The sequence below is a fragment of the Zootoca vivipara genome, chromosome 9 (genome assembly GCF_963506605.1).
Source record: "Zootoca vivipara chromosome 9, rZooViv1.1, whole genome shotgun sequence".
NCBI lineage: Eukaryota > Metazoa > Chordata > Lepidosauria > Squamata > Lacertidae > Zootoca > Zootoca vivipara.
Window position 1 is genome coordinate 28,560,923 of NC_083284.1, and position 14,239 is coordinate 28,575,161.

Consider the following 14,239-nt stretch of genomic DNA (forward strand, 5'->3'; position numbering starts at 1 on the left):
AGGCCAGCAAGGGAAAAAAACTCCATGCCTACTACATTTTTGAGCTGTACAATTTTAGATGACTGAAGAGCACCTGTAATGGCTTGACACAACCTAGCTAGACAAGGTTTATGGTTCCCAGTGACTATAAAGTTTTTAATTTTTAATTTATTTATTAAATTTGTATAACACCTTTCATCCGCAGATCTCAGGACGGTTCAAGAATTGCACCTTTACTTAAGGTTAGAAAGGACACTAACTATCAGGAAAAATGGTAGCTGCTCACCTTAGTCAAGATTTCTAAATTTATTTATTTCATATAATTTATACACTGCTTGATTGTGGGTGGGTGGTGAGGGGGAACCCTCAAAATGGTTTACAAAGATTTTGCTTTTTGCAATTCAGTATGTGGGGATGTGCTCAAGTTGCTTTGATATTTTTCTTGACTTTATGAATTTGTACCTGCTCTTCTTTCCAGAACTACTTTTTGAACCCCATAATACTCAATAAAATACTCACACTAAACCCTGCTGGATCCACATCATAATTCATGTTAAATGTCAATAAGAAATGGCGTATTTCAGCCATAGTGAAGTGCATTTTTAAACCAATGGAAAATAATATATAAGGTGAGCTTAATTGTCTCACTGAAATAAATGGGATTTAAAAGTGCCCAACTTTGGCACATCAAGCTCAAGTTAATTATGAAATCGTAATTGGTATAACTGAAATCTAATTCATGAGTAAACACTTGAAGCAGAAGCATTACAGCCCCCAAATTTGTATCTAATTTTAACTTAAATATTTCATTACTAAGAAATATATAACACATAATAGCTCAAAACTCTATTACATTTAAGGGAAACCCACGTATTTGAATCACAAAAGTTTGAATTAAGGTAAAGTCCTCTGATTTACAAAACACACACAAAATACTCAGAAGTGCAACTTTTTGAATCCAGACAATTTTTCTGCTCCTAGGCTTCAGCCTGCAATCCTATACTCACACCTGGGAGTAAGTCCCAATGAGACTTAATTCTAAATCATTTGTTCTAAAATGTTTCTAAAATGTTTCAAAAAGCAGATGTTGAAACTATTTTTTAGAAAAATAAATGAAAACAAAAAGGGTTATGTCCCACAAGCATGTTAATTTTAATCAAACTGATTTCTGTGGAAATGCAAAAAATAAAACTGTTATAAAATGCATTTTTTGCCTAACCTTCACTTGTGAATTGCACCTACAAATTGTCCTTCAGAGTATAAGCCACTAGGTACAATCCAAAATTGAAAATAAAAGGACATAAATTGAATTGTGTTCAATCAAATTTGAGTTGATTATTTACTCTGGATTTTGCCCAGCGTATAAGGGCAAGTAATTGTTGTGTTATTGTTATAAGTTAAAGAAGAAAGGAATCTACCAACCCCAAACGAATGATTGATCCTATTATTTGTAAAAGCCTCCATTTTTAAAAGCTTCCATTTTCAGGATGCTAGTAGCTGAAACAGATTTTCAGATATAAAAGTTTTACAAATTTATTAATGATGCTCAAAATGCATTGGAATGGATGAAAAGGAACATATAATCTAATATTTAAATTTTATGTACAGGAATATAATGTCTGACAATTTTGTACATGAAATACATACAGTATTTAAACATTTAAAATTTATGAGATAGGAATTTACATTAGCAATAAAACTGACTTCTGCGTAGTCCAGTTAATACTTAGTTTAGATCTGTGTTCTAAGAGGGGGAAGATATTTTAATAGTTTACAATCATGGAAACATAGACATTTCAAACAAGACTTTATAAAATAATTTACATGACCCTATAGCCTACTAAGAGATAGAGGTTGTGTGGGAGTTTTGTTTCTGTGTGCATAAGAATAAGGTAACTGAATGACTGTTCTTAGCCTTTGAAGTAATAAAATAATTTAGAAGCACTTCATGCAATATGGAAGCGAAAAAGGCAGTTCCTTCAATATTTCCTGCTACTTTCGTTATCTACTGAACTTGGACCACCAGACGCATGATAATGCAACTGTCCGATACCAACGAAGAGCACCAGCCTCAGTCCCTTCATTTGCTCTTGTAAACATAAATATAGATGTTAATATCTTCTCTACATAGTACCAATACAGTTCACAACTCCTCTGCTGTGTAAGTAGTCAGTCCATATGCTTAATGTTCTGCTGATTTTCACATGGGAAGTGTCACTAACATAATTTCCTTGTTTTCACAATTTTACTTTGATACTTGACGGAGTTCCCTCCATGTCCTATGACATAAACATCCAGAAGGTAGGATTTGCCAGGCTGTAGACCTTTAATTGTCTCTGTGGTAACTGCTTTTTGTAAGTTTTGGCTGTGGAAATATTTACAGAGGACTTTTTCTGATTTCTTCCTCAAGTCTGGCCCCAGGCACTGATTTTGTTCCCTTTTCTTTTGTTCCTCATTATAGTTGTCACCCACTTCCTTTCTGTATATGCAAAATTTGTTCCTTTCCTGTGTACCTAGCCATGCAACTGTGACTGAAGAACACGTGCGAAGTTTATCAAAGGCTTTAATTCGTGTGTCCTCGGGAAGAGATGGAAACGACTGTTTATTAGGCCTTGTGGTAGCCAAAATCTTCAGCATGGAAGCACCTCTTTTATTTCCTTTCAGTCGAATGAGGTATTTAGCTTTCGGCTTTCCTCTAAGTTGGAACTGACGGACGCCTTCAACATTTTGAGACAACAGAAGTTTCCCATCTCTTCTGACTTGGATCTGTACGGCATCGAGGCATGAATGGACAAAAAACGTAACCTTTTGGTGTGATGAAACAGGAGCAAACCGCAAAAATTTAGAGCCTTTTCTCTTGACAAACACGTCTGTAACTTTCCCATCTTTGAGATCAACTGTTTTCTGCTTGGCCTCTTCTTTGGTTCTTTCAAAAGTGCCAACATAGGCAGTACTCATATTGGTGTTGACATTCACGGCAAATATGTCAAAGTAGTACTGTGTATCAGGTTTCAGGTCAGACACAGTAAAGATGTTCTTGTTCCCAATGCATATCTTTTCAAGGTCAACTCTAGGCTTTGAGTAGATCTGTCGCCCAAACTTTGATGGCGATTTTAAGAAGCTGCGCTCTTTCCCAGAATTACTGTTGGATGAAAACCCAAAATGGGCAAAGTCAAATGGGCTGAAGTCCAGACCAGGTTTGGGAGCTCTCATAAAGGCATCATCAGCACTCTGCTTAGCTTCAACAGCACAGAGGCTTTTGAAATTGTGCTCTTTATTAATGACCACACAATATTGCATAGGTTGTTTCAGTAACGAAGCTGTAGGGCTTGGTTTCCATGCCAAAGTGACAGTTGTGCGGCCAAGAGAAGTGACATCAACTCTTGGGTCATAAGGCAGTTCAGGATATGGTTGATCTGACTCTGGAGTTGTTGTGGCATACACTTTAAAGTGTGTGTCTTTCTCTGTTGACAGGAGTTCCAGCTGGTACAAACCAGAAGGTGAACTAGAGGACACAAAATACTCAACATCGTTTCCTCTGTAGGAGAACAGCTCTGTACCTTCTTCATTGAGAATCTGTTGTTTCTGCTGTTCGAGTGGCTCAGGTTCACCTAAAAGACACACAAAGGGATTTTTTTTTAGGAAAGGTGGTCTCAGAGGAAACTAATATATATGTTTAAGTACTAAAATCAATGATTGCTTGGTGGAAACAATCACAAAACAATATGGTTTATGGTTTACAATCCATTCAACTTTTGAATAAGTAACACTGCAATTCTATTGCTATATTGCATTCATATATAGAAGAATAAATTACTATATTCTGCTGCTTTAGTAAGAAAATTTAAGGGCATTTAAGACTAAACTTTCCTTCATTGAAGCTTAGTTCTATGCTGGATTCATATTTAACCATCTCTCAATGTTCCCATTCCTGTTCTCTTTATAAACTGCTTAATGTGTGTGAGAAAGAGAGTTAGAGAGGGAGTGTGATAATCTTAATGCATTATTTTGCTATTACAAGCCCTGTTCATAGAAGCAACCATTCTATGTAGCAGAGTCTAATTTATCAAACTAATTCTAACACACAACTGGTCAGGATTCCTTTAAGGCAGTCACTGTAGATGGAAAGTAAACATTAATCACTCCAGCTGATTCATATCTGTCATAAAAACTAGAATTTTATCTGAAATTTACCTGAGCCATCTCCACTGGACTCTTCTGGAAGCTCTTGCAAACTCAGCTTCCATTCCAAAGGAGCATCACAAGGTGTTACTGTAACTGCTAAAGGTGTGTTATCTTCCTCAACTACAAAAAAAAACCTAGGGAAAAATTAACAAATCCATTAATTTTTTTAAACTTTCAGTACCTTCCAATCAAAATAAATGGATGTATATTTCACATCCTACCATAAAAGACAATCAATTAGCAAACCCTGGCATTTCATTTCCTTAGGGCTTTTATTTAAGGTTACTGTGACATATCTGAGTGGGGTCACTGGCTGAAGTTTTGGGGTGTGTTGGCAGCAGTATACTGATGACACACAACTCTATTTCGCCTCTATATCTGCAGTTAAGGCAGTGGATGTGCTAGACTAATGTCTGGCTTCGGCAATGGATTGGATGAGTCAATAAACTGAAACTCCATCCATATAAGACTGAGGCACTGTTAGTGGGTGGTTCCCTAGACTGGATGAATGGGAGACTGCCAGTTCTTGAGGGGGTTATGTTCTCTCTAAAGGAGCAGGTACGTAGCTTGGGGGTACTCCTGGACTCATTTCTGTTGCTTGAGGCCCAGGTGGCCTTGGTGGAGTCAAGTGCCTTCTGTCAGCTTTGGTTGGTGGCAGAACTATAGATAGCCCTATCTGGACATGGGTAGCCTAACTTATGTGGCCTATGCTCTGCTAACTTCTAGGTTAGATTACTACCATGCTATACATGTGGGACTGCCTCTGAAGATGGTTTGGAACCTTCAGCTGGTGCAAAATTTGACAGCCAGGTTGCTCACCGGGGCAAGCCAAGTTGAGTATATAACACTGATCCTGGCCCAACTGCACTAACTGCCAATTAGTTTCTGGAGCCAGTTCAAAGCTGGTGTTGACCTATAAAGCCTTAGCCGGCCCAGGATCTCAGTACCTTAACGACCGCCTCTCTCAACCAAACCAACTTAGACCCTGCGCTTGTTATTATTATTATGTGATATAAATAATCTTTTAAAAGTTGTACACCACCCTGGGTTATTTGGATAAAGGGCAGTATATAAATTGAATAAATATGAAAAAAGAAATACATATCTGGCCATACATCCATTTCCTTAGTAGGAACTCTCTAGCTATATACACCTCATTATAATCCATCTGACTGAGCAACTTGATATTTTCACATACTGAGTAAGCATTTATCAATATTTTGGTTTCTTCTGAAGACAAGATATCAGATTAGCAGAACCTAGTAGTATATTCATCAATAATATATTTTGCTACCAAGCCAGGTTCAAAGTTGTTGTATCAATTTACAAAGTCCTGAACAACTTAGGTACAGGCACTTCAGGGATTCCCTAAACCCTTATATCCCAACATGATCACTGAGATCATCTGTAGGAGCATCATTGGTCATTCCCTGAGTTGGTGAGGCTTATTTGACATTTCATGTCATCAGCCCAGTCCTATGAAATAATCTGTCCAAAGAGCCAATCATACAAAACAGTTTACTCAGGATAAAGGAGATATTCAGCTGTGCCTGTGAATATCTCTTATGAAATAATCTGCCAATAAAGATTCAGCAGGTGCCTTCTGTTTCACCTTTTAAGCACCTGCTGAAAACTTCTATTCTGCCAAGCCTACACACAGGCAATTGAGAATACAGTGGTACTTTGGTTTACGAACTCAATCTGTTCCAGAAGTCCGTTCTTAAACCGAAACCGTTCTTAAACCGAGGCTTGTTTTCCCTAATGATGCCTCCCGCTGCCGGTGCCCTTCCATTGTTCAGATTCCTTTAAAGCCCTAAATGGTCTTGGTCCAGTATACCTGAAGGAGCGTCTCCACCTCCATCATTCTGCCTGGACACTGAGGTCCAGGACCGAGGGCCTTCTGTGGAATGCCCTCCCAACAGATGTCAAAGAGGAAAACAACTACCAGACTTTTAGAAGACATCTGAAGGCAGCCCTGTTCAGGGAGGCTTTTAATGTTTAATAGATTATTGTGTTTTATTTTTCTGTTGGAAGCTGCCCAGAGTGGCTGGGGAAACCCAGCCAGATGGGCGGGGTATGAATAAATTAATAATAATAATAATAATAATAATAATAATAATAATAATAATAATAAATATTAAACCGAATCGTTCTTAAAAAGGACTGTTCTTAAACTGAGGTACCATTGTACATATTTCCACAATGGTTAATTGATGCCTGTTTTTAACTTTCTATAAGTGTTTTATTGCATGTTTTATGTAGTATTGCTATAAACCACATATATTTTTTTCTTATTATGGTATAGTGGTTTATAAATATTCAAATAAATCAATAAGAAAGAAGGCCTGGAAAGGAAAAGGTCATTTCAGCCAGGAATATTTGAAAGAAACGTTGGTTTAAAAAGATATTTCTCTTCAGAACTCAACACTTACTATTGGGAATATGATTACATCTTTTGCTAGTCATTGAAATATTTGTACTTAAGTACGGTACTTTAATAGCACCAATGTCCTTTACAGTAATATTAAAATGAGATGTTGCTCATATTGTGACTGTTTAAAACATATGATGTCTTTCTCCACCTTATGCTTTTGAAATTTAAGCACGATTTCATTTCTAAGTAGAGAACTAATATTTCTATTCTCCATGCATGAACCCAAATTAAATTTAATTACAAATCCGTATAGCAGCTCCACCTGTAACTTCTGCCTCTCTCTGAAAATTTCATTAACCCAAATACCTTTTGGGTGTTTCTCTGAAGAGATAGCTGCTGATTTCAGCTCCATCTGGAAGAACTGATGTATCGTGGAAAAATGTTTTGTCCTGGATCTGCATCTGAAAAAGCTCTTCATCTCTAGTTGGCAGCTTCTGTGTCCAGGAGCTAAATGGTAGCAGCAGCAGAAGGTAGGACATGGAACAGTGCAGCAAGAGCATCCTAAAGCAAAAGGAAAGGAATGCATTGTAAATGACAGGGATAGTAAATTTTTGTTGTAAAAAAGGGGAAGTGTTATCTCTTATACTATAATTCAATTACATTCAGTATTTGTCTAAGTGATCCATCGAGTCAATAATCTTTATGATTGAATGAATAAAGCATTTTAAAATTTCCTGCTAGTGGTTTTCCCAACTGAGACATCTAAGCTTTAGGATCTAAAGGAAAAGGGCTATAGAGGGGAGCACTTCGCCAATGTCACCCGTTCCCACTGACAACAAGTTTCAGTTACTTTCTCCTGCCAGCCAGTTTTCAAGCAGGGCTGTTCAGAAGAATGGAAAGACAGACTCGTTTACAGACATGTGCAACAATATTACAGAAGATCAGGAGACGGCTAGTCTGTTGTCTATTGAGTCTTGTAATTAAACTCTATAGGAAGCCGAGAGAGAACATGTAGCTTAATTTGTACTTAATTTGCTTTGATGTTATAAAAGAAGGAGCGGTTTACAACATTCTGGTACTCTACAGTGTGTCCTCATTACAAAGTCTTTTTCCTTTGATCATATTTCATGAAGTGTGTATTTTTCTTTCCCCAGTCATTGAATTATTCTGTATAGAACAATGATCACCGCAAGACTAGGAGCAGCAGTGTAATGTAATCTATTTTTGCTTTCTTTCAGCTATATAAACACTCATCTCTCTCTCAGAGTATCAGAAGTATCTTCTTTCCCAAGATCAGGGTTGTATGTGGTAGACATTAGGGAGCTGATTTGCCATTGGTGCTAATAATTCAGGACCAACACCGCCATATCTCATGCTACAGAATTCCAGTAGAATCCCCTTATTCAATTGGACTTTCTCTGATGTAGGAAGGATTGCTGCCTCAGACATTTTTTCATAGAAATCAGTGTACTGTTTATAAGCCCAAAATAGGTTCAAGGTGTCTAAAGGATTGCTTGTTTACATATCAGTGAATACCTACCTATCAAGATACTTGGAGAAGGCTGTGCTCTATGTCCCACTATTAACTGAAAATAGGCTGGTGGGTACACAGGACAGTGGCTTCTGGGTGGTGTTATTTAAAGTACATGTAGATCCAGTGTGGTGTAGTGGTTCAAGTGTTGGAGTAGGACCTGGGAGGCCAGAGTCCAAATCCCCACTCAGCCAAGAAGTCCACTGGGTGACCTTGGGCCAGTCACTATCTCTTTGCTTAACCTACCACACAGAGTTGTTGTGGGGGTAAATGCAGAGGGGGAGAAAATGTATGCCACTTTCAGCTCCTTGGAGGAAAAGTGGGATATACAGTATATGTAACAATATTATAAATGAAATCCTGATACAGTAACAGCAACACAGTTGAAAATAAAGAAGGAAAGGAAATTTGAGCATAGAGATCACAAGTCAAAATATTTGATAATTTGATTTACAAAACTCATTGAAATATATTTTAAGTATCATTTAGGATAAATTATGACTAAAACAAGATACTTGTTCATTAATTTTTCAGTCAGTATTTGTCTGTGATTAATCAGAACTACAGCAAATTCTCTGGTGTTCTGAATGCTTATGATGATAGTGTCCTTTCAATGAACCACTATAAGATCTTAATAATGAATATTCTGAGTCCTGGATTCCAGTGCAATTTTGGTTTTAAAATAAAGGTTATAGGGTTTTCCAGATTAAGCTTTGTTTCTCAATTTTGTTTTTTAACCAGATCACCCACTTTATAGGCAGGCTTTTGGATCAAATTAACTACTATAAATTAGGTAGGTAGGATCTTGTTTTAATTTACTATAGCTACGGTAATTATCAGGTTATTCCTTCTGATAATAATAGCATAAGTCTTATATTAAGTCCAATCTTGCCTACTTATTTAGGCATAACACATAAGAAGTCACTTTAGATTTTGTTCAGTAAGTAAGCATACATCATAGATAAAGTGTTTGTTAGGTTCTTCACTTTCTCTCACTAACATTACACATGTAAACCTGCATATTAGTGAGTAGCCATCAGATATAACACATTTTAAGAGTTTCCACTTTAAGAGTTACCCCCCCTTTTTGCTGATCTCTAATTCAAAATTGCTCACTCCAATACAAAAATATTCATTAGTTGATTCTAAACTGCAGTACCATAGCTGCCAAGTTTTCCCTTTTCTCGCGAGGAAGCCTATTCAGCATAAGGGAATTTCCCTTTAAAAAAGGGAGAACTTGGCAGCTATGTGCAGTACACTGTTGTTACATAATGCTTTCATGCTGAATTTATTTTATTTATTTTTACAGCCCTTAATAACTTGCTGGCATGTGCATTCCACCCAACTTTTTAAAATAAAGTTCCTTGTTTGCAAGAAAACTAAGCTGTGAAACTTAGCCCCTGGTGTGAGAACTGGCACTTGGTCCACCATTGCAAAAAAATTGGTGGGACAGGTTTGGCCTTTTGTTTTAATTCCAATTAATCTCAGCTCTTCTTTCTTTTTAAAGCTAATACTTAGCCCTGAAAGTTGGAAGACAACTAGGAAAATATTACGGTACCGTAGAGTCTGCTTTTTGTTGTTTCTGCCTAAGCTGAAAACAAGCATGATGTTGGAGATCCTTGATCGAAACTCCCATGCATGTCTGTGAAGGTTTAAAGCAGCTGTGGTTGTGATGGTGGTTAGGGCTCAGTAATCGAATTATTTTATGCAAATGTATTTAATTAAAAAATTTATACCATTCTTCTTCTACACTCACTACACTGCAGTTTGCAAGATTTAAAAGCAATACAACCACATACACCTAAAACCAGGTATAAAATATGAGACCATGTGGGAGAAACAGTAGAGGATTGTGAACAAAATCCACAGCCCCCAGCTACCACGTCCCCTTATTTTAGTTACATTATGGGGCCCTCAACAGCCTTCTTTAAAAGAAAAAATTCAGTGGATTCTGCAAAAAAGTAAGGGGCCTGGTGCTCTTGGACCCTGTAATTCAACTTCATCAGAGGGATTGAAGAGAGGTAATGACACAAAGGCTCATTCATGTAACACCAAACCATAATTTAGTGTTAAAGTACAGACTGGGAGACATACACAGCCTTTGAGTCCTCCAGAATGGGGATTCTAGAATAACAAAACCATTACAGGGAATAAAATTCCCCTCTTGTACCAAGAAGGCAAAGGTAAAAGTAAAAGGTAAAGGACCCAATGCGTCAGTTTATTGCAGTTTTGTTTTTGCTTTCCCTTCTATATGCGCCAATATTTGTATTTAATATTTTGGTGGATACAAGCCCTTACCTTGGCTGCCACCTTGCATTGGTATCCAGTAAAGATGTGAGGTCTCCTTGACTATGCTCAGTAGTGAGCCTTAGGCACTGGGAAGAATCTTATGAAAATAAGAGCTCTTCAACAGTTGACCAGACTCCCTTGAGTGATGGTGGAGGTTTTTAAGCAGAGGTTGGGTAGCCATCTGTCAAGTATGATCCAATTGAGAGTTCTGCATTGCCGGGGACTAGATGACCCCCGAGGCCCCTTCCAAGGCTACAATTCTATGATCCCATGATTCTATAATCATGGCAGCTTTAAAGTGAATTTATTTTGCTGTGGCTCTTGCAACTGTATCTGTTGACAGGTAACAATATCCTGATTCAAGAGCAGGGCCGGCTCTAGGGGTAGGCTGGGTGGCACGGGGTCGGCAGGGGGGCGCTGCATGGCTAAGCCGTGTGGAAACCGCGCTGCGCCCACCCACCAGCCGTGGGAAGAAACGGGGCGGGGGCGCCGGAGCGATCTGTGCACCACGGCACCAGGGTGCCCGACCTGCTTAAGACAGCCCTGTTCAAGAGCACCAGTCACAAACTGATGACAGTGCCTCGTTCTCATTCTTGTACATATAATGACGATATCCTCATCTTCCCCAGCTGCCAGTTGCCTACCAGATTTCAATGTGGTCTCCACTAGGAACAAAGGAAGCTGCTTATACTGACTCAGGCCACTGGTCCATCTATGTCAGCATGTCTGCACCTACCAGCAGCAGCTGGCCATGATTTAAGGACCAGGGCCTCTTCTGGCCCTACCTGGAGATGCCAGGGACTGAACCTGGGATCTTCTGCGTACAAAGCAGAAGCTGCACAACTGAGCTATGGTGCTTCCTTTAATGAGTAGAAGAAATGGCTGTGAGTCCTTCTCCTGCCCTAGTAAGATTCATCTCTAAATAACATTTTACTCACTTCTAGATGTTTACCTTGTATCATCATCATAAATTTTAAATTTGTAGGGGGAGTAAAGAATTAATTGGAACATCACCACTGACTTGAAATACTTGCACATTGTTGATCCTGACTAAGTGAGAGCCAAAACAAACAGTCCAAAGTGAAAGAACACACATCTATCTTAAAAAAAAAATTTAGGATTACAAAAGTGCCCTCTAATGGCCTTTTCTCTCTCTTTCTCACTCCACCCCCACAAACTACTTGCTTTCTAGTCATTGTCTGTCTAATAGTACAGTATAAATCTGAGCATGAATTTGAATGTCTGCTCACACTCTGTGGTTCTGGTCTATAGGTTTTGGACAAATAGAACTGTAAGAAAAAACTGAGTAGAAAACAAAGCACATTCCCTTGATCCTGGCTAGGTCAGGCTGCAAATTTCCTACTAACGTCTGAAAGAAAGAAATCCCATGGCCACCTCTGAAAAATTCTCTTTGCAATCTGCCTCATTTACACCAAAGGACCAAAAGAAAAATATAAAGAAAGCAGAAGAAAGCCACAAAAGTTTTACTTGACAATTCTAGACTGAATACACACAGAAGCACACACCCTGCCAGATGTAGCTCTTTCATAAGTACAGAGTAATGCCTTGAGTTTATGTTTTGCATGCTACTAAGATAGGTACATAGAAAACACAAACACGCAGCAACCATTCACAGAAAATAGCGGCTAACTTCCTACTTATAACTTTCTTATACCACACAAAGTGAATATGAACCTGCAGGGACTGCTACTTCTAGGCTTGCAATAGCAACTCTTGTTTATAAATCACCATCAGCAATCCAAAATTAGGAGCAAGCATGTTTGACTATAGCAGAAAAGACAACGATGCCATACCAGCAATCTTGGGTTTCTTGAATTATTGTTATTTACAATATACAATACAAGCTGCATTTTAGGGTAAATATGCTCACAAAGCAGCTTCTGTAGAATATTAAAATACATTAAATCAAATAACAGCAATACAAGAATCATCACACCATGGCAGGAGATATCTATTAATGAGGCCAGGTTTCATAATTGAGTACCAGAACAGACAACTCTGAAGCCTAATGTTTTTGTAAAGTAAGTATGGCCATTTGGTAGTAAACTGGTAGTAAACTGATGAGTGATGACCGCTAGTACATATTTTTAAAATGTGCTGCTGAAAATATCCAGTGTTTGCTTTTACAGCATCTATTTGCTGAAAACACAGTTTTAGTACTTTATACTTCATTGTCCACAAAGCATTCCCATTTATATATTAGTAGGTGGAAGCACTAAAGCAATAGCTTCTTGCACTATATTTTCACAAAACACAAATCTACTACTTTTTAAAGCTAACAGTTGCATCAGCCATTTTGTTCCTGAAGGAATCACAATACACACCACCTTCCAAAATTCCATAAGAAGCAGTCACCAGTGGATATGTTGCAATCCAAACCTAAGGAAACAATTCACTTTTATTTTCTGACAATTTTAGGTCCCTGAGACCTGTAAAAGATCTACTACAACAGCAGCAAAAGGTCTGGATTTACTTGAAGCAAATACATCTGGAATAAATAAAACTAAATGTTTAATTACAGAGAGTTGAAAGTGCATGATTGTAATTTAGTGAGGTTAATTTCAAAGAATGGCCTGCCACAGGCATTTGCACGTTGTATTTCTATAAATGGGTGGAGGGGTGTGTGTAATTTTGTATCCCTCAAATCTTATTTTTAAAATCAAAAGCACTGACTTTTATTTGAGTTACTCAGTGCCCCATTTGATAATAAATCTGCAGGATACTATTTAACTTTTGACTGTAGCCTTGGAGAAATCAAAGGGGATCATGTGAAGGTGGCAAATAATTGCTCAAACTAGGCTTTAGGGACTAGGTCTTATTCCATTAAGCAACCTCTAAGTCTTAAACTTAATGACTTTATCTGTACAGATGCAAACTTAGACGTCATTACTATAATTTAAAAGGAATACAGTTCATCTCACCATAGAGAACAAGATTGTCACTTGTGTATCTGCTTAGTCTGCTGTTCAGGTACTTGCTGTAGATGGGCAAAGTAAGGTGATTAAGGTTTATCTGAGATTAAGCCCCATTAATCTCAGTGGGACTTACTTCTTATTAGATATGCATAGGATTTCTTCATAAATTTGATTTACTTTTTTGAATATATTAGAACACAGGGAAGAAAGAAAAAAACCTGACTTTTTAAAAAAAGTTTGACCATGTGTATAAATTATTATTATATCAAACAATACAGTATAACTTTCTCCTTGCCCAGGACACACCTGCGACTTCTCACCCAGATGTGAATCATCATTATCTGTGGTTGTTGTCTTTTTTTTATTAACAAAAAAGTATATAATGTCTGCCCTTCCATTTGCCACTTGTATCCTACAGAGATGTTTGGCATCCCAACTCTAATTACTTAACTTGGTGTTCTAAAGCAGTTCTAGGTCTGCACTGGAAACATGTCGTGAGCATAAGCACTGCATCACACACACAGTAACAGCAAGCAACTAGTTCAATTTTAAAGAGAGTTAAATTCATCCATGTGCCAAAGAAAAAAAAAGGATTTTAAAAGTTCAAGACTTCAGTTGACTTCAGTGCCATGTAAGCAATAAAAAAGTTATACAGCAAGATGGTGAACCTGTGGCCTCCAGATGTTGCTGAACTTCCAATCAGAACATCCCTGATGACTGGCCATGGTGTTCCAACATCTGGAGGGCCACAGGTTAGCCTGCCTATAGTACAGTCCCATACACTGTGCTTTGTACAACTTAACCTCCATTTACCCTACACTTTATTTGGTTGTTTATTCCCAACCTTGTTCCTCAGTGGGTCAGGGGCAATAACAAGGCTGGAGCCAAAAGTACACATGATTTTAAATTTGAAACTAAATGTTGACAGCCAGCCTCTTATGTTGA

The 14,239-nt window shown here is 37.9% G+C and overlaps 1 protein-coding gene across 1 annotated transcript in view; it reads right to left on the reverse strand.

Annotated features, from left to right (window-relative positions):
* Positions 1 to 1,498: 1,498 nt before the first annotated feature.
* The window catches only part of NDNF (neuron derived neurotrophic factor), a 35,175-nt gene continuing 22,434 nt past the window's right edge, over positions 1,499 to 14,239 (reverse strand). The window contains exons 2-4 of the mRNA XM_035113180.2: positions 6,905 to 7,099; positions 4,174 to 4,298; positions 1,499 to 3,590 (exon numbers count right to left, since the gene is read on the reverse strand). Coding sequence (XP_034969071.2) covers positions 2,197 to 3,590; positions 4,174 to 4,298; positions 6,905 to 7,098 — 1,713 coding nt within the window. The 5' untranslated portion in view covers position 7,099 and the 3' untranslated portion in view covers positions 1,499 to 2,196. The remainder of the gene's footprint in view (positions 3,591 to 4,173; positions 4,299 to 6,904; positions 7,100 to 14,239) is intronic.